This window comes from Culex quinquefasciatus, chromosome 1 (assembly GCF_015732765.1).
Source record: "Culex quinquefasciatus strain JHB chromosome 1, VPISU_Cqui_1.0_pri_paternal, whole genome shotgun sequence".
Lineage (NCBI taxonomy): Eukaryota > Metazoa > Arthropoda > Insecta > Diptera > Culicidae > Culex > Culex quinquefasciatus.
In genome coordinates, this window is record NC_051861.1 from 79,958,417 (window position 1) to 79,983,055 (window position 24,639).

At 37.1% G+C, this 24,639-nt stretch overlaps 1 protein-coding gene across 1 annotated transcript in view; it reads right to left on the reverse strand.

Annotated features, from left to right (window-relative positions):
- Positions 1 to 406: 406 nt before the first annotated feature.
- Positions 407 to 24,639, reverse strand: part of LOC6039054 (nuclear pore complex protein Nup153) — a 39,375-nt gene continuing 15,142 nt past the window's right edge. The window contains 4 exon segments of the mRNA XM_038249664.1: positions 407 to 1,959; positions 16,642 to 16,755; positions 16,958 to 17,098; positions 17,171 to 18,114. Of these exon segments, the coding sequence (XP_038105592.1) occupies positions 1,579 to 1,959; positions 16,642 to 16,755; positions 16,958 to 17,098; positions 17,171 to 18,114 (1,580 nt within the window). The 3' untranslated portion in view covers positions 407 to 1,578.

Below are 24,639 nucleotides of genomic sequence, written 5' to 3' on the forward strand. Positions count from 1 at the left end.
ACCACATCATCAATTCTTTTTTAATTCCTTCACCCACATAGAGAAACGGACATTGAACGGACATGCAAAAAAAATGATCCTTTTATTTTGTTTTCACTGATGGATTTTTCCACTTTATTCAAATTTCATTTCATCAGCACGATTTCCATGAAGAGTACTTTTTGTTGTTGCTGTTGCTGCTGTGTATTTGTTTACCAGTGTGTTTGTGTGTGTTTTTGTTGTTGTTGTAGCTTATCTTAATAGTTAACTTCCCTAAAGTGGTCTCGTGCAGCAAGACGCGCGAAGCGCGCCTTCGCCCCACGGGAATCCGATAAAGTCTATACATTGAAGGATGCCTGAACAATATATCTCGCGGTAATAACAATTCTTTCCTCTCTTTTTTTATCGTTTAGTACATGTTTCTTTCCTTCTCTCTCTCTCTCTCTCTCTCTCTTTAGTATTTAGTCAACAGAAAAAAAAATAAACAGCGTTCAGTGTCGTCGCGTCCTTCCTAACATTCGACGTGTGTTTGTGAGTTTGTAACGTAAGTGAGTTTGTTTAGTGTGTGTAGTTTAGTAAGGTGCGTATGTGTTTGTTTTACAAGGATTTAAAGCCCTTCGCTCCCTCCGCCCGGTTCAACTCTCAAAAAAAAAGAACACGATTGCGTTGGAGGGATTCATTCGATTTCATAAATTAGTGTGCAGCGAAGAAAAATAACAAAAACAAAGGTTCGTTCCGCGAGTCCCTTCTTCCTTCCTCAACACTGTGTAGAGAAATAGGAAGCAAAAAATGGTGTCGGTAAGAAAGGGGGCAAAATAGGCTCTTAACGAACAAATATATTATATATTTCTAGCAATTTGGACAATGTATCGTCCACGCGAAGGGACTCTTGCTGCGGGTGCTTCTCGATCTGGCGTGTTGAGGAAAATAATCTGCTTAAATTCTCTCGTTTTTTTCTCTCTTAATTCAACTTTTTACACATACTTTCGCGCGCGCTCGTCTTTGTCTCAGTGTTTGTTTGTAGTTGGTTTATGTTTGTGTTTGAGTCCTCTAGTTTATCATCAGTTCCGATTATTAAAGCATCCTACAATCGTACTATTTGTGTAACCTTAAATAGTATTGTTTTTTTTTTCTTGTTTATCTTCCTTTCTTGATAATTACAGTGTGATTTCGATACTTTCTCGACCTCCTCTCGACGTTCAATTCGGCTCGAGAAGCCCTCTCCCAGCGTTATTAATTTCCTTTCTTCATTATCTATATCAAAACACTGCACAGCTGCTGGGAGCGAGCTTCGACTAGCACTGCCAATCAAACGATTATTGATTCCTGATTTTTTAAACTTCCCCTCCTTCTTCTTCTATTACACTCTAAATTTGATAAAGATCATTATTTAGATAGTTTTGTCTGTTTTTAACTTCCCCACTCACTGACCCCTGGCATGGCAAATACACTGCGTCGTTCCACAATCGCTCCCAAAACAAAACAAAAGAAACGTTAAATGTCTCGTTTTTTTTCTTTCAAGTTGAGAAAGCGCGAAAAGGCCATTGCGAATCTCCCCATTCGAATCTACTCTGTACAAAAGAGTGTATTTGCCACCGTTCAGTGAGCGCCACTTCCACCTTCCTGCTGACCTCCACCATTTCCGTTTCCGGCCATCTTCATCTTTAGCTCCGGCGAGACGTACTTGAATCGAGACTTGTCGTAGGAAGGAACCGCCGGAACCGCCGTCGTCGTTGGATTCGTTTGTGAGTTGATGGTGTTGCGGTTGTCCTTTGTCCACACTAGATTGGGGTGTTTGCTGCTGGTACGAGTTGTTGGTGCCGACGACGGGGGGAAAGTGCCGGCTGTTGCTGGTGCAGGATAGCGGCGGCGTCTTGGCGGCGATGACGTTGCTCCTCCTACCGGGGCGTCATACGTCGGCGGGCGCTGATTTTTCGCCGCTGCTGCTGCAGCTGGGTTTGGCCAGGCATACTTGTGGCGCTGTTTGGGACGAGGGAGGAAGAATTGTGAGATTAAGTATTAGACAAATGTATGACAAAACATTAAACAACAAGAAAAGTAAAAAAACACTTCATTGAATTAAAAGTTTTGTAAAATGTGAAAAACATAAAACAGGCAACAGAACAGTGAACGATGTAAACAAACCTTAGAAGCAACTTACTCAAGTCAGATAAATAGCTCAATTGGAAGTGGGCAAGCAGGTTTCAATCAACAGTTTTATAAAAAAAGTTGTTTAAATAGTGCAAACCACAAAGTTGGATGGAGTTAAGAGCGAAGGCTTAACCTGCCAAAGATATGAGATTTCCCCTAATTCTTGATAAGGATCTAAAAACTAAAGGCAAACATATCCCACTCACTTAAACATTTGGTTATTAGGTCCCTGTTAAAAAAAATCTGAAGCTGTTTTGCCTTCCTCACCTCAATGAGGAAAAGGTATAAAATGACTCGAAAAATGAACTTCTTTATTAGACCTCGTAGACCCACCTTCACGTACACCTATCGACTCAGAAACAAATTCTGTACAAATGTCTGTGCGTATGTCTGGATGTGAGTCCGTGCACCGAAAAATATGCACACGATTATCTCCGGATTGGCTGAACCGATTTCGACCGTTTTGGTCTCATTCGATCCGTCTTGGGGTCCCACAAGACCCTAGTTAATGTTATTAAGTTTAGTAAAGTACTTCAAAAGTTATGCTAAAAAACGATTCCGAATAAAGTTCGGATGATTGTTAAAAGGGTGGTTTTTGTAAGAAAACTTGTCGGAAAACGGAATCGACGTAACACCTTATAATGTGGCCCTCTTAAACCTTGCGGTTTCGTCAACGGATTCACAGGCGTGTATCGTTCTTTTTGCGACAAGACTCCGCCTCCCTGGTCTCCTAAGTGTGAAGGTATGGCACGGGGAGAGGGCACCGAAAACCTATATTTAAACTTAGAATTTTTTGCGTCCGCCTCGGGATTCGAACCGGCGACCTCTGGATTGTGAGTCCAGTGCGCGGTCCGATTGATCCACACAGGCAGACACATTTGCTACACATTTTTAAAAATGTGATATTTAATGTGTATTTAAAAGACCTTTCCAACGAGCCCAAAACGTTGAATATCTGACAATCCTATCAAAAGTTATAAGCACTTAAGAGGCAGTATTTGTAAATTCTGCTCGGTTTGTTCTAGAGGTCGTATCGAGGTGCTCCGATTTGGATGAAACTTTCAGCGTTTGTTTGTCTATACATGAGATGAGCTCATGCCAAATATGAGCCCTCTACGACAAAGGGTAAAACGGGCTTCGAAGTTTGAGGTCCAAAAAACCTAAAAAATCTTAAAATTGCTCGCATTTCCGTAAAACTTCATCAAATCCAACTCTCTTAGATGCATTTGAAAGGTCTTTTGAAGCACTTCTAAATGGGCCATAGACATCCAGGATCGGCTTGACTTTTTCTCATAGCTTTTGCAAACTACTGTTAAAATTTGATTTTTTTTAAAACCTTAATATCTTTTTCCAACAGCCTCCAACACCCATACTCCCATAGGTCAAAAGATAGGTAATTTCATGGACTATACTGCCGTTCTACGCATAATTGTCCCATGTCAGTTTTGGACGATTTTGACTTTATGACATTTTTGAGTTTAGTTTGATGTATACTTTAAGAAAAACACATAAAATCTGGTACTTTGTTCGCAAACTCATTAAAAACAACACCAAGTCTGTTTGTCCCATCGTTAAAGTTCTACGCATAATTGTCCCACCAAGTATTTTCTTACACGGAATCATAAGTTTTACTAAGCTTTATGTCTTGTTTACCTGGTGTATAGCAAGAGAATCACAAATAAGGATGATAAACTGCTAACTGGGGTGATTAGGGACACATAGGGCGAATAGGAAACCACGGGACAATTATACGTAGAAACACAGAAATCGGTCGAAAAAATTCAATCGCGTTTTTCTCAGTTGCACTTTTTTGAACATGGGACAATTATGCGTAGAACGGCAGTATAAGCCTTCGGAAATAACTTTTTGGCCAATCGCAGTTTTTCTCATCGTTTTTCGATTTTTCTATAACAAACTTTTTACAACGTTAGTTTTTGTCCTGTAGACCGTCATAGCGGCACATATTGGTCTCAATTTTGTCATATTCGGAATCCTCGGAAAATTTCACGTTAGTTAGAAGTATTGAAGTTGTAAATTTGATTTAAAAAATAATTAAATAAAACATTTTCGAAAAAAGAAATAGATCTTATTTACCTTGTGATCAAAACGTCAAATGCCGTATTAAGTAGGCGAATATCTGTTTTACCCCTAATCCGACAAAATGTTAAAAAATATTTTAATTCATTTTAAATGGCATTTTTTCCAATGAAATTTACAACTCCAATACTTCTAACTTACGTGAAATTGTCCGAGGATTCCGAATATGACAAAATTGAGACCAATATGTGCCGCTATGACGGTCTACAGGACAAAAACTAACGTTGTAAAAAGTTTGTTATAGAAAAATCGAAAAACGATGAGAAAAACTGCGATTGGCCAAAAAGTTATTTCCGAAGGCTTATAGTCCATGAAATTACCTATCTTTTGACCTATGGGAGTATGGGTGTTGGAGGCTGTTGGAAAAAGATATTAAGGTTTTAAAAAAATCCATTTTTAACAGTAGTTTGCAAAAGCTATGAGAAAAAAATCAAACCAATCCTGGATGTCTATGGCCCATTTAGAAGTGCTTCAAAAGACCTTTCAAATGCATCTAAGAGAGTTGGAATTGATGAAGTTTTATGGAAATGCGAGCAATTTTAAGATTTTTAATGTTTTTTGACCTCAAACTTCAAAGCCCATTTTACCCCACTTCCCTTTGTCGTAGAGGGCTCATATTTGGCATGAGTTCATCTTATGTATAGACAAACAAACGCTGAGAGTTTCATCCAAATCGGAGCACCTCGATACGACCTGTTACACATTGGTGAAAAACTCGCTCTTAAGTGTTATTTATACATTTTTTTTAGGCCGGATCTCAGATAGTTTGATAAAAATAAGCCTTATTTATACTCTTTTTTGAGGCTCTGTAGTGTAATAACATTATGAATGTAAGGAAGGCACCACCCACCTAAAGGTGGATTAAGTAAAGTTTTTTTTTCAAACGCTTCAGCATTTTCAATGAAACAGGCTAATTTGTTATGATCTTTAGAAACTTTACACCCTGGAGTTTTTTAAGCTCCAATAAAAACATTTTTTGTTTTACTTTTTGGGTGTATTTGAATACCCCTGAGTCCTGACGGTTTCAAAAATACCCACAAAACTAAAAAAGGAAAATTTGTTTTAGGCTGGTGAAAGTTTTATTATCATTTTCACTGAGATCTTTTCAAACACGCACGAAGCAAAATGATCATCGTTCGGTCAAAACGTTCATCGTTTGTGCCAAACGAGAGAGAATTGAAAGAAAAATGTCCATTTCCGGTCTCTTTTCGCTCAATTCTCTCCCATTAGCGTCGAATTCCTTCATTTTCTTGACATTCGCGTCCCATTTCCTGCTCCCTTATTCCTGTTTGTGACTTTTTACATCAAGGGTGACCAAAGTATGGCCCGCGGGCCAAACGTGGCCCGCGAGGTGTTTTTTTTTTGTGGCCAGCGGACCCATTTTGAATAATCATGTAAAATGGCCCGCTGATCACTTGTAAAGTGATTTTATACTTTTTCAAAATTAAGGTATTTTAAACTTTTGCTAATCTTTTTTTCTTTTTTGTTGATAATGTGTGATAAAAGTGAAACTAGTAAATATTTATCAAACAACTGAAGCTATCGACTGGTGGATCAATTCTCAAATTTAGTTCTCGGCTTATCAGTTCCAGTAGCAAGTAAAACGAAAGTAAACGAAAGCCCGACGTTTCGATATATATAATATCAATTTCAAGGGTTCTACAAACAAGACATAATACATGATTAAATTAAAACATACATGAATTACACAAAGCGAACAAAAAAAATCTTACAAAAAATGGTTCGTCATTTTGTATCGTTTCGGGCATAAAAACAAAAATTAGTTTTACTTGCTACTGGGACTGATAAGCTGAGAACTAAATTTGAGTTTTTTTTGAAATTCTGGCTTTCAGGATTTAGGCAGATCAAATAGTGAAATCGGAAGAAATATGGCTGTTGCAAGTATTTCACAAAGTTTTCGCCAATTATCAAAAATTGACTCGAAAAATCTCGTGCAAAAACAATTTTTTTTTTCATAAAATCTCAAAATATTCCTAGAAATTTGAGTGCAATCAGCTGAAATCAATTAAACATACATTTCTCTGCGTTTAGAATAATTTTGAGCATGTTCAGGTAAACAAAAAAAAAGATTTTTTGGGAATTTTCGATGAATAAATGATTTTTTGCTAAAATGTTCTTTGTTGAATCTTGTAATTGTAAAATTGTATTGAGAACACAAGTAAATTCAGATATTTTTTTTTCCAAATATCCAAACAATAAAATCAACAATACCTATAGAAAACAGCCATTATGTTTTCTATTTTTTTTTAATTAGCGAAAACTTTGAAAAAATACAAAAAATTAAAACTTCAGCTGATAGATGTATTTTCTAGCTATTTGTTTTTTTTTTAATATCTCATTTGGCCCGCAAGCTCATTTGAGCTTCAATTTGGCCCGGCCTCCAAAAACTTTGAGCACCCCTGTTTTACATGCATTGGAGTTCATTGCTCATGAAAAAGAGTTGCTCGTTTGAATATTGACGTTTTGCCAGTTTTAGTGAACAAAAAAGCAAACGTCGAAAAAAAAGTCACCGAGGACGGACAATTGGAAACAAAGATATGGTCGGATTTTCACCGAAATTATTGTTCCGGTTATATGTGTCACGCGTGATATGATACAACACTGAATTAACCACATGACCCATGTTCCGGAACCCAGATTGAGATTGGCCAAAAGAACCAAAAAAAATTCCAGTTTCTATGTAAAACTTCATTACAGAACTTCAACAATAATGCGGCTTTGATTTTCACAGAACTCAAAATACAGTCATCCCTCATATTCGGAACAGTTTACAGATCGGCTAATGTTCAAAAAATCATAGAAAATCGATAATTGAACATAATGATTCGCTTTTACCTTCATTTGAAAGCTGTTTTTGTGATCTTTCGAATGCTGTATCGAACAACTGCAAATTTTAACGTTTTATATCAAGTGTTTGAAGAAAAACTTTGACCCTTGAAATTCACAAATTCAGAACACTTTTTTCTACTGATATTACTTCAGCAGGTAAACGTTAGCAGGGAAAATTTTAGTTCTCGTATTGGCCACCAGATGGCGTCATTGAATTTCACTTTCCCTGCTCACTTCACATCGTCAGCAGGGAAAAAAATGTGAAGACAGCAGGGAAAGTGAAATTTCCCTGCTAACGTAAACAGGATTTTCCGAACTATAATTTGTATCGTAAATGCAATCTTTTCAACAATATATTTACTTTGATGTATTTAAATTGTTTTTTTTTTATGTATTGCAATGCCTTCAAATCTGAACAAATATTTTCCCTGCTAACGTAACAGTTAATGAGCCAGAAGATAATTTTAAAGTCATGGTCATGGAGCACAGAAATAGGCATTTTCAAACCAAAATATGAATTTAAGTTAAAATTTTCAATCAAACTTTTATGCAAAGGTACTCAAATATGTTGGTGTAAAATGTTTTCAAGGAATTCCTGTTATTCAAATGTTAATTTTACACTAACACATTTTACTACCTTTTCATAAAAGAACGATTGTAATGTAAGCTCAAATAAATATTTTGTTTGAAAAATACCTTTGTCATTCTCTGACATTTCGTGCTTGCCATTTCATTAGGGCACATAACTTTTCTAAACAAGAGTGTGTCCCTTTAACACCTTATGTAAACTGTGATTTGAGTGAAAGGGATACACTATTGTTTACAAAAGCTTTGTGCCCTTTTGAAATGTTAGGCTCCATTTAAGTTTATTTCTGGCTCAGTAACTGTTACGTGAGCATGAAAATATACATCCGATAACAAAGCCACTCCCCCATCCGCTAAATCAGGCCTGCCCAACCATTTTGGCTCAATTTTTATATTTTTGATCGTCTAATTAACAATTGCCAACATTTTCATGATTTATTTGATGGAATCGGTTCTCAGTTTATCAGTGAACATAACTTTGATAAAAGTTTGAAAAAGTATACATTTTAGTCATTTTTATCTCCATTTTAAGTCGAAAATCGGACTACTTTAAAAAAAACTGAGATTAAATTGCATTGAAAGATACAAAAAATGCTTATTTGATCAAATCAGCAGGAAATTGTTCAAATAATTACATTTTTCTCATTTAGAAAACAAAAAATCGTGCTAACGTAAGCAGCAAAAATAAAAAAAATCGTTTTGTTAATTGTAGTTATTTTTTTTTTTAAATTAACTATTAATGTGTTTAACTGACTTTTTTGTTGTATTATTGTGTTTTGATTTGATTTAGATTTTATAAAAACTAAGGAACATTTGGCCAAAACTGCTAGCGACATCCATCTGAATTATTTGAAAATTCATAATTTTTTTTCGAAAGTTAAATCCGTGTCTCATAGTTGATTCTTTTAACTGAAGTCGCGGACAAAACCACCCTGCTTGCGCATTCCAGAATTGATTTTTTTTTTCAAACTGATGTCCCAAACAATTCAAAAAAAATCTTTTCCCTGCTAACGTAACAGTTTACTGGGCCAAGTGTTACTTCAGCAGGGAAAGTGTAGGCCACGCCCCCACAACGTTGTTAGCAGTGAAAAAAGTGACGTCAGCAGGGAAAAAATCTGCCCATTTTTTTTATTATGTTTTCAAAACATATTGGGGCATGATAAATTTTTGTGGCTTTAATGTTTTTTTGCAATTATATATATTGCTTATAAAATAATATTTGCCATTTGCCCTGCTGACGATGTTTTGGCTCGCTTGCGGGCGTGGTCTACGTTTTCCCTGCTGAAGTAACACTTAACTCAGTAAACTGTTACGTTAGCAGGGAAAACATTTTTGATTTGTCTGGGACTTCACTTAAAAAATAAATTCTGGGACATCCATCTGAAAACATTAAAAATTTCGAAAAAAAAATTGAAATTTAATTTCTTTAAAATAACGCTCTTATACCAAGCAGTTAATGGTAAAGTGGTAATATTTGCTAGGAAATCCAAATCTTTAAGAGTTATCCAATAAGAAAAGATTGAATATTGTTTTTTCAAACAAAATATTCATTTGATTTTACATTACAGTCGTACATTTATGAAAAGGTTGTAAAATGTGCTAGTGTAAAATTAAATAGATACCTGGACCTTAGCTTGTACAAAAAAACAAAAACAAAACGCTTGGTAACTGTGAAGTTAGCAAGGAAAATGCTCATCACAATAATAAGCCACGCCCCAATTATAGAATTCGCTGCTGAACACTTGAAGAACAGGAATCATTTAAAAATACTTGAGTACCTTTGCATAAAAGTTTGATTGAAAATTTTAACTTAAATTCATATTTTGGTTTGAAAATGCCTATTTCTGTGATCCATGACCATGACTTTAAAATTATCTTCTGGCTCATTAACTGTTACGTTAGTAGGGAAAATATTTGTTCAGATTTGAAGTCATTGCAATACGTAAAAAAAAAACAATTTAAATACATCAAAGTAAATATATTGTTGAAAAGATTGCATTTACGATACAAATTATAGTTCGAAAAATCCAGTTTACGTTAGCAGGGAAATTTCACTTTCCCTGCTGTCTTCACATTTTTTTCCCTGCTGACGATGTGAAGTGAGCAGGGAAAGTGAAATTCAATGACGCCATCTGGTGGCCAATACGAGAACTAAAATTTTCCCTGCTAACGTTTCCCTGCTGAAGTAACATCAGTTTTTTTCTTACGATGTAAACAATCTTTTCTATCGCTCCATGGGTACATATTTAAAAAAAATAATGACTTCATATTCTGAAACCAATAAAACTCATCCTTAGTAATGTTTTATGAATGGTCTGCTAACTTTTTTGTTGAAATATCAGTTAAATTCAGGTGTTCAACAATTGTGGGAGAAACAATAACATCCCACAATTATGGAACAGGCAATTTGGAAGCAGCGTTTTGCTGAATAAAATAGTCTCGAAATGCAGTTTTTTGTTTTAAAAGTTCTACTTATATTAATGAAATAGCAAAAGAATGTCCAAATAAAGGTCCTAAAAATAGTAGGGTACACAGAAAAGATGCATTTGGCATGCTTTTGACAAATTATCACAAAAGTGTTCCGAATTTGTGGGTGTTCCGAATATGTGGGATGACTGTAGTGCATAGTGATAAATATCCAGGTTCCTTGGTTATCTCCTTTCAAAAAAAAATCAAATTTCAAAATATTTTTCAAGTACAGTCCAGACTCGATTATCCAAAGCCTCGAAAAAAATTCACTTTGGAAATGAAAAATAATAAACTTTGTCGTCTTATTTCAGCTTGTTGAGATTAAATGTGATCCCAAAACTGCTCCAAAGTGTTCAAAAAATCTATGAATTCAAGATGGCAACCAATATGATGGCCAACATGGCGGCTATGAAGTTTAAAAAAATAAATTTAACAGGCAATCAACCACTCAAATCAAGATCTGGACTGAAGTTGTACCACAGAGTACTCTGTGGTTGTACAAACTACTAGATTTTTTGGCATTGAAAAGTAGGCTTGCGTGAAAACTATGTTACCACACAAGGATTTTTCACTTCATGACCATTTTGAACAACTTTTTGATTAAAATGAACGAATTTAATTGAAAATAATAAAATGAGAGAATGAGTTTTTCTTAGAGGGAATTTTAATTAAACATTTTAGAGCTCATAAAATCAATTAAGCCACCGGAATTCTACAAAATTTTGAATTCATTCTTATCCTCCCTCTCCTTCCATCTGGTTGCTCTTCTGATTCCCCACTTCTGACGCAATTTTTCATCACGTTGAAAACAAAAATGGACTCTTTTGGCCACCCATCGCTTAGTATACGAACAATAAAAGCACAAAGCACTTAAATTTTCAACGAAAACTTTTAAAATCAACAGATCCAAAATGTTTCAAAACGAGTCACTTCAGCAGCAAAAAATATGTCACGCTTGAGCTTGAACAAAACCTTTTACTTTGTTTTTGTTTACAACTGCAGTGCGACAGTTTAGGGGGTCGCGATTGTTCACGCTCCATACAAAAAAGTTTTTTTTGTATGAACAATTGTCCACGAGGGGGGGGGGGATTGAGATTTCCAAAAAAGTGTCCACGTGGTTTGTGGATGGTCCCTATAGAAATTTCCGAAAACCACCAAATAACCTATTTTTTCAACATTTTTATTTTTTAAACCGCTGATCTTCCCAAGGATTGTACTTAGGGCAATGGTTAATATGGAGACGTTTATATAAAATTGACTGGGGAATCGATTCCCACTATCGATTCTGAAAAATTTTGACGTTTAGACCACCTTTCAAAAAAAAAGTTGTAGTAAATGATTTTTGTATTTTTTAAGGAGAGACATACCATCCTGCATTTTTCGTGAATCTTTTTGTAACATTGTAGGCAATTTCCTCAGAAAATTTTGAACAAAAAAAAAATCGTGACATCACTTTAAAAATTTGACTTTTAAACTTAAAAATAAAAAAATCTCATAGAAGTGGCGTGTATTTATATTTCAGTGTATTTTATTTTCAGAAAGTCCGTCCAATTTCCTACAAGTTTGTCTTTGACCACTTTTTGATACGATGAAACGGATTCGAGATTCAGTATTTTTTAAATCGCAAAATACAAAAATATTTAAATACCTTACGCCCTTCTCAAATGTTATTTTCGAGTACGATTGGCTCCATATACACAAAAATGGCTTACATAGGCCTAGGATAACATGTCTACAAAGTTTCCTTGAAATCGGAGAGAGTCGGGTACAAAAGTACTAGAAAAAATTGCTTGGAGGAGAACACGGGCAGATGGCGAGTTGCTCTCGGCAGCTCGGGACTCGCGACGAGGACTCGAGAGAGTGGAATGTTTCTCGCGAGAGCGCGAGAATACCAACACTGGCAGAAAGTGACAGCTTGTTCAACAGATATTTTTTTCGTTAAATTGCATGAAAATCAATTTTTTTTCGCAATAACAGACAGGCTCTCTACTTTTATCGAATTATACTGAAATTACCATTTAGGACAGTTATTGTTCAGTTTAGATGGCAGATTTTATTACCAACAACTGACATAAAGATAATGTTTTTACATTTTACGCAATAATTCGATGTACGAACATCTTAGTTTTAAAATATAATTTTCATTTTGTTTTCCATATAAAAACTTCACTGCCTTTTTTCACTGTAAGTATTTTCTCAGTGACAACCAGCCCATGTTTTCTTAACTTCGTATATTACACAAAAAATATAAAAAAAGTCACAAAGGTTCTCTGACATGACTATTATTGTTGTTTGCTGAAAATAACATAAAACTTCATTCAGTAAAACTCTGTGTTGATGAAAATTAGCGAATGATATTAAATTGGAAAAATCTTCAGTGAACATGTCCATGAGTGAGTTGTGCAGAAATAAACAAAATGCTTTTTCATGTTGGGATGTTACATAGTGAATTGGTGTTGTCAGTTAAATATTTTTACAAAAACAACCCTGAAAAAATTTTACTCATGAAATACATACATCGAACACGCAATCAAAAGGTTAGTGAACTATCTTGCACAAATGGTTGCACACTAAACAAAATAACTAATGATTTTGATCACACATAAAACATACAGTTAAAATGAAAGGGAATAAACAAAAACAAAAGAAATAAAAAAAACAAAAAAATGGCGGCATTATACTTACGCAAACGGATTCTGCTGTGGCATGATGGGGGCGGGTGCGGCACCAAATTGGAAGGCCGGCGCTGCGGCAACGACCGGTGCGGCCTGATGTGGGTGTGTGTGTTTTTGTTATAGATTTTTTTTTTCAAGGGTGTGTCAAGCGTATTTTTTTTGAAGGCACACGCACACACAGACACACGATTGTAGTAGGAAGAAAAGAAGAAGAAAAAAAACGAAATCGAATTTGCGTCTTTTAGTCGTGTGAAGTCATTTTTTTTTTATTTTGAAATGTTGGAGAGAAATCCCTCGTTGAGCAGAATCAGGCAAAAAGAAACAATAGTGAGAGAACAAAAGAAAGCGGCAGGCAGGAGACAAAAGGAAGGAGGGGCGGGGACAGAAAAACACCGGCGAGCAAATGTGAATGGAGAAAGTGGATGGTGTAGTAGTGGTGGTGGTGAGCTCGGTAGTACACTATGTTGCGTAAAAAATCTGATTGAGGATACTGTAAGGCATATTCGCTTCAGAAAACAAAAATCAACGGGGTTTAGGAGTATATCATAAATATCTGGTGAACTAAAAAGAAAACATTTACCAAATTTAGAAAACTTTGATTGAAATATAAGCTCAATGCGAAAATTAAGCAACATGTTTTTGTTTTTCTTTTTATTTTAACACCGAAAACAGATGTAAATTTAAAATTGCTCCGTCCCAATAAATTTTATGTACACGGAACAAATGTACACAGTAAAAAAAATTATTTTAGAAATCCAAAAATCTTTCCTGAAAGATTTGTGGTTCAAAAAATCATCATTTATCAATTTGTGTTGAATTTTACTTTTACATATTTTTAGGAAAAAATACGCAACAAAAAGTGAATAATCAACCATTTAATTTTCAACCTTCCATTTTTTTCTACTGTAAAGTTTTTTTCGCGGGAAATTAGCATGTAGCCTTGAGTAATGGGACAAACTTGCCTTGCGTTTTTCCAGGTTTGCTACTTAGAAATTTTCAAAAAAGTGCTCACGTTGTTTACGGATGATCCCATTACGAATGTATGACAAAAGATCGAAAGAATTAAGGTCAAATTGACATAGGTTCTTCTACAGTTTTTTTAAATGAGCCTAAATTGAGAAAAAGGTATGAAAAGGTGTTTTGAACGGTTTAATTTTCATTGAAATTAAGAGGCTTTTTGAAAAAAATGCCCACGGATTTTTGGATAAGTTTTTCAAAGGGTTGGAAGACATAAACTTTAAAGAAAAAAAAAATAAATAAAATTTAAAAATAACTTTAACAATATAAAAATAAATTTAAAAATCCAAAAATCACACATTTCAAAAATTTCAAAAGTTTAGAACATGCAAATAAAAATTTAGAAAAATTCAAAACTCAAAAATAGCTTCAAAACAGTTTGTACTCTTTAATCTGAAGTTCTCGTCAAAATTTCAAATCCCATCAAAAAAATTACATCTTTCTCAAAATTTGGGATTTAAAAATTTAAAGATTTAAAAGTTTAAACAATTAAAAATTTAGAAAATTATGAGAATTTAAGAATTTAAAAAAATAAAAAAATAAAAATTTAAAATTAAAAGATTTAAAAATTGAAAAATTAAAAAATTGAAAAATTAAAAAATTTAAAAATTTAAAAATCTAAAAATTTAAAAATTTAAAAATTTAAAAATCTAAAAATTTAAAAATTTTAAAGTTTAAAAGTTTAAAAATTTAAAAAATTAAAAATTTAATAATTTAAAAATTTAAAAATTTCAAAATTTAAAAATTTTAACATTTCAAAATTTAAAAATTTTAACATTTCAAAATTTAAAAATTTTAACATTTCAAAATTTAAAAATTTAAAAATTTTAAAATTTTAAAATTGAAAAATCTAAAAATTTAAAAATTTAAAAATTTAAAAATTTAGAAATTTAAAAATTTAAAAATTTAAAAATTTAAAAATTTAAAAATTTAAAAATTTAAAAATCAAAAAATTTAAAAATTTAAAAATCTAAAAATTTAAAAATTTAAAAATTTAAAAATTTAAAAATTTAAAACTTTGAAAATCTAAAAATTTTAAAATTTTAAGTTAAGTTTTAAAAATTAAAAAAATTAGGAATTTAAAAATTTAAAAATTAAAAAATTTAAAATTTCAATATTTCAAAATTTTAAAACTTCAAAACTTCAAAATTTTAAAATTCAAAAATTTAAAAATTTAAGAATTAAGGAATTTAAAAATTTTAAAAATTTAGGAATTTGAGAATTTAAGAATTTAAGAGTTTTAGAATTAAAAAAAAATAGAATTAAGAAATTCAAGGTTTTCGAATTTAGGAAGTCAGATACTTTTCAATCTTGAAATTTCAGGATTTTTTTATTCAGAAATGTTAGGACTAAATTCAAAAGTTTTAGGATTTTTAAATCAGAAATTTCAGGATTATTCAATTTTTGAATCAAACATTTTGAGAATTTAAGTATTTTAAAATTTTCAAATTTAAAATCTTTTAATTTTGAATTCTGGAATTTTTATAATTTTGATTTAGACATAGTTTTTTTTTATTTTAGAATTTTTGTTTTTCATTTCATTTTTTGTAAATTTTAACTTTTTACAATCTTTAAATTACATATTCGAGTAGGAATCTCGCAATCGAGAACGCCAAGGCAATGCTGTAGAGCGAATAACTTGATTTTTGAATTACACATCACAACTATCAAGAATAGTTTGATTTTAAAGAATGGAAAATCTTTGGAAACTATTTTTAGAAGTCAGTTTTTTCTTGTTGGTATTATGGTATAATGAAAGAATGAGATAACTCACAATATTATTACAAATAATATTGGATTGGAATATTATCGAAAAAATAGTATGAAACTAACAGAAGAGTAAAATAATTTTTACAAAAATATGTTTGAGGACTGACTGTTTCTGCAAATGTTGAAATACTTTAAATATGAAAAAATGCACAAAAACAAGGCAAACAAGTCCGCCTTAGCAGAGCGCATTGGATGGCACCGTCGACGAAATCGTTTTACATTTTGAGTGGTAATATTTTTAATATATTTTTAATAAGTTTGAGTACCTTCAGATATATTTATGCAACTGACTATACTAGTGCTAGTAGTGTTGGTATAGTGAGATTCCAGTGTATGAATGAATGACGGTGAAGATGACAAAAAAGGATGAATGAAGGACGCTAACTAGGCCAATCCGGTGTTGTGGGTGGTGGAGGAAGTGAGCAGTGAGGTGCGGATGCTGCTGTCTTGTGCTGAATGTGTAAGCATGTGTTTCAAACACGAAGCAGCGTGAACCAAAAACAAAAATTGAGGACGAGATTGATTTTTTTTTGATGAAAATATTTACAAAAATAAGCAAATGATGGCATTTTGCGTGTGGACGTTGCCGAGTGTGGACCGTTTTGTAATTGTTTTGGATCGCGCACGAACCACAATTTTTCCCTTTCGAAGGTCGAATATCCTGTTTGCGTCATTATGTATGCCACGGGTGCTGAATTATACAAACAGTTAGTTTGAGAAAATAAGAGGGTTTTGTTTTGGGAACTCTGTGCAAATCACGCGCAACAACATGCTTAAAAGGAAAACTGATGGTTATGCAAATGAGATTTGACCTCCGTCACGATTGCGTGCGTGCGTGTTGAAATGCAAATTTCAACTTTTAAAAAGTACTGGTTAGTTTCAGCAAGGTCAATCGGCAACGTTCACGCGCGGTCGTGACAAATTTTAAACTTTTGTGTTAAAGCAAAAAAAACGAAACAAAAATAATCGAGGGGTTAGAAGTGCAAAAATCAAACACACATGAAAAATTCACAACAAAAAAAAAACAGATCAAATCTTTGCAACGTACTTCGCCCATTCCTCCGAGACCGACGGTGGTGGCGCCACCTCCAAAGGTGAACATTCCACCGGCCGGGCCGGGCTGCTGCTGTTGGCCACCACTTCCGAAGGTGAAGGGAGCCGACTGGATGTGGTTGCCATTTTTGCGGGTTGGAGGTCGAGTGTTGGAGGAAATTCGAGGGTTCGTTGCAGGCGGGGCGGGGCGGGGCAGGATTTTTCAAGGCGAGGGAAAAGAGAAAAGAATGTTTAGTATTGAAACTTTCTACGGGAAAATTACTCGGTAAAACCTAGGGATTAAGTAGAGTAAGAAGTCGGCGCAAACTTACCGTTTGTCCCGCGTTGGAGCCGGCGGAAAAGTTAAAGTTGGGCGCCGATTGCGCCGAAAAAGAGAACGGCGGTTTGTGGCCACCGCTGGCGTCATTGTTGTTGTTGTTGTTATTGTTGCTGCCGGAGCCGAACTGGAAGGGCTGAAAATGAAGGTAAGGGTGGTTAGCGTTACTTACTCGATTGCCTCATCAACGGAATGCATATTAACTTACCGTGGCCGCCGGTTGGCTGTTGTTGACCGCGGAGCTTCCGCCAAAGTCAAACATCTTCTTCGCTTGCGGTTCATCGGTCGAAGCCGCCGTCACGGCCGCCGCTCCACCGAACGGACTCCCACTCGCCATTCCTCCAAACCCGGAAGGCGCCGCTCCGAAGGCTGGCGCCGACGATTGGCCAAAGATGGACGTAGCCGCAGACTGACCGCCCACTGTGGACGAAGCTCCGGTGGCCCCGCTGCCAAAGCTGCTCGAGCCAAACGTCGGCGTGGTGTTGCTACCGACCGCCGTCGCTGCGGAAGCTCCAAAGCCACCGAACGTCGTCGTCGTTCCGGACGACGCCGCCGGACTGCCAAACATGGGCTTGGCGGCGGCGGCGGCCGATGCCGCTGGAGATCCAAACACTGGCCCACTGTTGGTTTGGGCCGCTGGAGTTGGCGCGGGCTTTGCCGCAGCACTAAAGCTAAATGCAGGTGAAGACTGTTCCGCCGGTTTCGAAGCTCCGGTGAAACTGAACGCCGACGAAGCGCCTCCGCTGGCAGCCGCTCCAAAGATCGACGACGTACTTCCGCTCGTAGCCGGAGCCGGCTGGGGCGCTCCAAACGAACCGAACGTGGCCGTGGTGGGTTTGTCCGCGGTTGCCCCGAAGCTGGGAATCACCTTGGCGGCAGGTTGGCTGCTGCTTTGACCAAAGACGAAGCTGGAACTGCCGGTTCCGAGTGGGGTTGCCGCCTTCGGAGGTTCCGTCGGTTTCGTCGAGGCGGCGCCAAAGCTGAAGGTGGGCGCAACTGTGGCCGTTGAGGAGGTGGCGGCGGGTGCTGTCGTGGAACTGCTGCTGCTGCTGCTGTTTGCCGCTGGAGTCGGACCGACTGCCGATGCTGGCGTTGATGACGAGCTGAAGCTGAAGGCCGGGGTTATCGAAGGGCCGGTTGGCTTTTGAGCACCTGGGGATGGGAAAATGTATGTTTAATATAACTGTTTTAAGGTTGACTCGTAACTTTTGCTTTTGTTCAAAAATTACGTCCAAGTAAAAGGGAGGGGGGGGAGGGGGGTCTTGGGTTTGTGACAGCCCATGTTAAAGGTATAGGAAAAGTGCTTGAGAGGGGGAAGGGGGGGGGGGTCTGAGATCCCGAAAATCTTAAGATTTTTATCTACGTGGTGATTATTGCAATCGATTGTAATATTTCGATCGAGATTTCGCGATAGTAAGATTTCGATCAACCATCGACTATGGAGCTTATATCGATGCCTCTGTGCTATCTTAAGCAAACTAGATAGGAAAACCAGCAACAAGAGAGCACAGAGGCATCGATATGTGAGGCACAATGTTACTCTCGGGGTTCCAATCGAGCGACAAGACCTAGCAAGAACAAGGTTAAAATTACGTTAAAATATGTTTGATAACACTATTGTTCCAAATTTAAAAACTTTTGTGTTTATTTTTATTTAGGCCGTTGCAAATATTTTTTTAAACTAATTATTGCTAAACAACTGGACGGGTGTATAATGCGTTTTAAAAAACTTTTTTCATTAAAATTTTGAAACCATAGCTTTTGCACTTTTTTTTATTTTTATGAATAAATTTTTTTAGAAATGACAAATTTAAAAACTTTCAAAACCTAAAAATAATAATACATTTGTGAAATAAAAAAAAATCAGAAATTACCAAACTTATGAAAACTGCAAAATAAGAAACTTCCAAGAAAATATTGCCTATTTTATGCACACTTATACCACGAACGAACGGACATGACACGGGGTTTCAAAAAGTGAAGCAGGTTTGACATAAACAATCTCGCTTGCGCAGGTTTTCGCCAAGAAGAAGAAGTCTTGGCGAAAACCTGCGCAAGCTAGATTGCTTATGTCAAAATCTTCGCGCCACGTGGTCTTAAACGTAAACAAAGCCAGCTGATGTACTGTAATAAGTACTTCTGGAGAGAAAAAAAGTTTGTTTACATCGTAAGAAAAAAGTGTTCCGAATTTGTGGAAAAAAACGTAAAAATATACAGCCGGACTATACATCAATCGAAAGATCGCAAGAAAAGGTTTCACATAAAGGTAAAAGCAAATCGTTATGTTCAATTATCGATTTTCCATGATTTGTTGAACTTTGGCCGATCTGTAAACTGTTCCGAATATGAGGACGACTGTACTAGATTTTATATGTTTTCTCAAAGTATATACGATAAACTAAACTTAAAAATGTCAAAATGTCAAAATCGTCCAAAAATGACATGGGACAATTATGCGTAGAACGGTAGAATACTAATGCTAAATGTTTTAATTAATTATTGCAAAATACATTTTGAGAAATCATGCCTGATCGCGCAATGCTACTTCGTTAACTTGAGTGTAGATGGCGCAAGTGATAGTATGCTTCAGGAATTTGAAGAAAATTTGTTCCCGGTGTCATGTCCGCTCGTCCGTGCTTAGGCTATAATCATTTTTAAAGTCTCAACTGTCTAAGTTGTATGAGTTCAAACCTTGTTTACATTTTAAAACCGGCTATGAGGAGCCCTTGGTGCGAATGAAGTAATAGATTTGTTCAGTGTTGCGTTCCTCACGCGCTCACGCGCTCGTGAGCGCTCACTTTTCGCTCATTCGTGAGGAGGAGCGCTGCGCGAGCTAGCTCACGTTTGCCCGCGCTCACGTTTGCTCCGATTTTTTCAGCTCGCGTTTGCCCCACGCTCGCGCTCGCGCTCATTTTTCGCTCACGGAGCGCTCACTTTGGAAGTATCGCGAATCGTTTTACTTTTGAGACAGTTTTTGTTTTTCAATCTTAGTTAGATTTTGTACTTAAGGCGCAGCATGTCAGTGGAAACAAAGGAAGGGTATGAGCGCGTGAACAAAAGGACTGTAATCCTTAGAAAACTTAAAAAACAATGAAATAATTCAAGAAGATTTATGCTGGGGTAAGTTCGATTCTATGTTATATGCTTGGTTGATTAAAATATAAAATTAAACTGTTTTATGTACCTAAACAGTTTGTTGGCTATTCCAGCGTGCGGATCAGAATGAGCAACCATTAAACAAAAGTCATTCCATTTAATAAATCGTTCAGTGCTTGGAAACGGATGATCATTTTTATTAAGTTAATCTTTCTCATTCTAGAAAATAGGGTAAAATTGTTGAAACATTTATCTTTTTACAAAAAGCCTCCAAATTGCTAGTGTTTCAAATAATCTATTTGAATGAAATAATATAAATTGTCATTGTTACGTTTTAGCACATAAAGGGTGGTTCCTCTTCCGTCAAGTAAATTATATCTAACACTTCCGCTACCAAGCCTCTGAAAATATTCAATTACAGATTCAATTAATGATTTTTTGAATGTGGACATTCTCTAAAATGATCCGAATATGAGGGATGATTATAACTTTATAAAGCTCACTGCTGTTTTTATAAAGGTTCAATAAAACAAATTTTATTTTTTGATGTTTTAAACCACCTTGAGTCAAAACTCCGGATTCTAACAACTTAAAATAAACATTTGTCAATTAATTCAATTTTTTATACATATCAGTGCATCTCTTCACGTCAATGATTTTTCACATTAAGAATGAGTTAGCTCTTTGTTAGTGTTGTAATACAAACAAGTACGGGACACGACGTAATTATACATTTATTACAACAAACTACAAATAACAATTTAAAACGAAACTAAGACGACCCGAGCCGCAGACAGGCTGTGTCGCGGTGGACGGTCTACAATAGAATAAAGACAACACAAGTGACGACGACAATTTCTCCTCTTCCTTGCGCGCGGCTGGCATCGATCTTGTGTTGACGATCATCACAATGAGCCACCGCGCGTGATGATGTTGTGTCGTCAGGGTGGTCCTCCCAACACCTCCCCCCTTTAGTTTGAAGATGTTGTGGTGATCCTTCACGGGTGCTCTTCCAGAACGTGAAGAGTGGCGAAGAACTCCTGGCACTTGCTGAGGAGTAGCCTTGGATGGTGCGGATGTGGACTGCGAAGAACCACCCTAGTTGATCTTCAGCTGCTTCTTGCGATCACACACAAGAACGCCGTGTGGAGTTTGCGGGCTGCTGATGTTGTTGAGCGGGATCATCGATTGCGAGTCCTGGCGATGCGATTAGCAGCCAAGAGATGCACACCAGTCGACCCGACCTTCCTTTGGGTTGACCGGGGTCCCAGGGCCAAACAGTGCATCGACGAACGGTGAGGAAACTGCCACCGGCGATGATACGTTGCCGTCCGATCAGCTGCAGTTCTGCTGGCGATGTCATAAACGCTGCACGTCGACCCAAGGAGGTAAAGTTGAACAGCAGAAAAGCGTTGATTGATTGCCGGAGGGCCTCTCCCCCCGTTGATGATGAAGATGAGTGCTTGATGATGCTACACTCGGCAACCCCGTTGTTGTGTGGGTTGCGGTGGCCTGACCAGCTGGTTGGTCGGCCGGACTGCACGTCCTGTTTGATCTGGAGAACTGAGCCGGGTGGCGTTTCTCGCTTGGCGAGCGAAACGTACCGGAACGGGACGATGTCCGCAGTAGCGTGCTCTCCTGGACGCTGCAGTGCTTGACGTGGGTAGCTACCGTGCTGAACCTGTGCGTGTCCTCCAACCAAGCTGTCATCGATTTGACATGAACCGCAAAGTTTGCCTTCGTTGTTGTCCACCAGCTGAGTAGACGCCGGCGCGGATGTGATGCCCGGTGTGCTTGTGATGGTGGTGGACGACGGCTGAAGCGGATCGATGACTGTCAGGTTGGCGTGCTTGAGATCCGCCATCTTGTCGATGATGATCGGCGGAAGCACTGAGTGGTGCAGGTTCGTGGTGGATGTTTGGCCGGAATTACGGTGTGTGCTTCCGTTCCGGGCCAACTGGATGCACGGGTGCTTGAACTCGTGGTTGCTGGAACTCCGGCGCTTGATCCGACTCCGCCGCTTCTTCGCCGGGTTGATCGCAAAACGGTGGGGCATCCTCGGAGAACGCACGATCATGAACGAGCTCGTGGTCGGCCAGCTGGGTAGCTGCCTGAACGAGCACCGTCAGAAGCTGTTGTTGCTGGGTCAGGATCTGGAGCAACAGCGGAATGCTGTCCTCCGACAACAGATCTTCTTCCAGCAGCTCCCACATGGTCCACCTAACCTCACTCCGTTCGCGAACCGGAGGAAACTGCGGATTGCGGTCTTTCGCGCGGAACCGGCTAACCGACAATCCTCGTCGCCACTTTGTTGTAATACAAACAAGTACGGGACACGACGTAATTATACATTTATTACAACAAACTACAAATAACAATTTAAAACGAAACTAAGACGACCCGAGCCGCAGACAGGCTGTGTCGCGGTGGACGGTCTACAATAGAATAAAGACAACACAAGTGACGACGACAATTTCTCCTCTTCCTTGCGCGCGGCTGGCATCGATCTTGTGTTGACGATCATCACAATGAGCCACCGCGCGTGATGATGTTGTGTCGTCAGGGTGGTCCTCCCAACAGTTAGCACACTCAAGAGTAAATCATTCTGCCCCTTGGCTAATTCTGAATTTAAATAGAACGTATATTTGGGTTCGCCGACTACATCCATTTTATTGCTTACTTTTGTTTGTTTGACCACTTTCTTGTTTGTTTTTGCTGCCTGTGCTGAGATAGTTCTAGAAACTTCGTTTCAAACAGGCAGATGCTTCAACAGGGAAAAACAACTACCTACTTTGGCTCACCAGCTCACGTGAGCGCAAAACGCTCCGGTGAGCGTGAGCGAGCACGAGCTACCTGATAAAAACTCACGCTCCAGCTGGAGCGAGCACGCTTTCCGTGAGCGCTCGCTCATTCGCAACCCTGGATTTGTTCAACAAATTCGGCCAAGTTTACCGAATATTCAACTGCTGAACAGCTCGGCAAACTGAAAATTACCGAATTCGGTAAAAAATTACCGAAAATAAAGAAGGTAAAGAAGTTTGTTATTGTTCATCGTACAACCGATATTCGGTAAAGTTTTGTTAATTTTGACAAATGGTTTACCGATTTTTCAACTACCGATTTTCTCAACTGCTAAACAGTTCGGTAAACTGAAATTTACAATTTACTTTTTGGATTCCGGACAATTTTGAAATATTTGATTTTTTGATTTCTTACACATTTAGCTTTTTAACCGAATTCGATGAAGATTACCGAATTTTCAAATGCTAATCAGTTCGGCAAACTAAAAATTACCGAATTCGATTAAAATTTACCGAAATTTGGTAATGAAATTCATTATTTTCCATCGTACAACCAATATTCGGTAAAATTTTGTTCATTATGACAAATGGTTTGCCGATTTAAACTTTACTGAATTCGAGCATGAGCATGAGAGACCACCCATTGTTGTCCTTCTCCGTTGCTGAACAGGACCGTTATATGCTATTAGCACAACCAATCATACGCTTCAACGATCTAGTGGTGTTTCCCTTATCTACAGCATGATCGATTTAAACTTTACTGAATTCGGTAAAAAAAACTAAGTGTATCAGGGTGACAATAAAAAATCGACATAAGGGATACGTACCCCATAACCCGATTTCTTTGGCAAAATTTAGTATGAATTTTTTTTTTTTTGGTTCTAATTTTACAAGATGGCGCAACTAATCTGCCCACCATTGAAAAAACGGCTAATATCCACTTTTAGCAAAAACGAGATATTGGCACCAGGTGGTAGAGGATGTTCCAACGCATCTTCTGAAACTTGAATTTCACTAAAATAGTGTTTAGATTTGGCTGCCGATGCGAAAAACCAAACGGCTAATATGCCGCTCTTATGGGAAAATGTCCTTTAGATAAGTAAGTCAGACACCCCTTCAGTAAAACTCTAATAACTAGGCAGGGTTAATGCAGATCGTTTTGCGGTTCTTTAATACAGTTCATTGTCATAAAATTGTACATAAGAATCTCACACATGACAATGATCCGACATATTTAACACTATCTTATGGTGAAATTTTGAATTTATGCTTGTCCCCATACAGTTTTGCGAGTTTCCCCATACAAACTTCAGCAAAAAAAAAACGCGACCTTTAAAACATAGGGTAGAGTAGTCATCAATGAGACACGGGGAACAATGATAAAATGGCTCTCACAAGTCGTAGTTTCAACCAATCAGGCTCATATTTGGGGGAAAGGTGTGTCTACTGGATACACGTCTGCCATTATAGTGGCTTTGGTTATGGACGCTCCCTTGAAAAGTTATTCATAAATGTTTGATGCTGGGGTGTAAAAGTAAATTATGGACAAAAATTACTTTTTCGCTCATAGGCTGCCATTAACACCAAAACTAATATTTCTTCAAATTTCTTTCGACGTTCCATAGGGATTGAGTTGGGCTACAATGTCCTTTCATTAGGTTTGGCCAAAATTTAGAATATACTCAGTATCCAGGACTGTCTCATTGTTCCCCACTCATTTCAGCTCATGGGTAACAATGAGACACTTTGATTTTTCTTCATTAAACTTTTCAAAATCTAT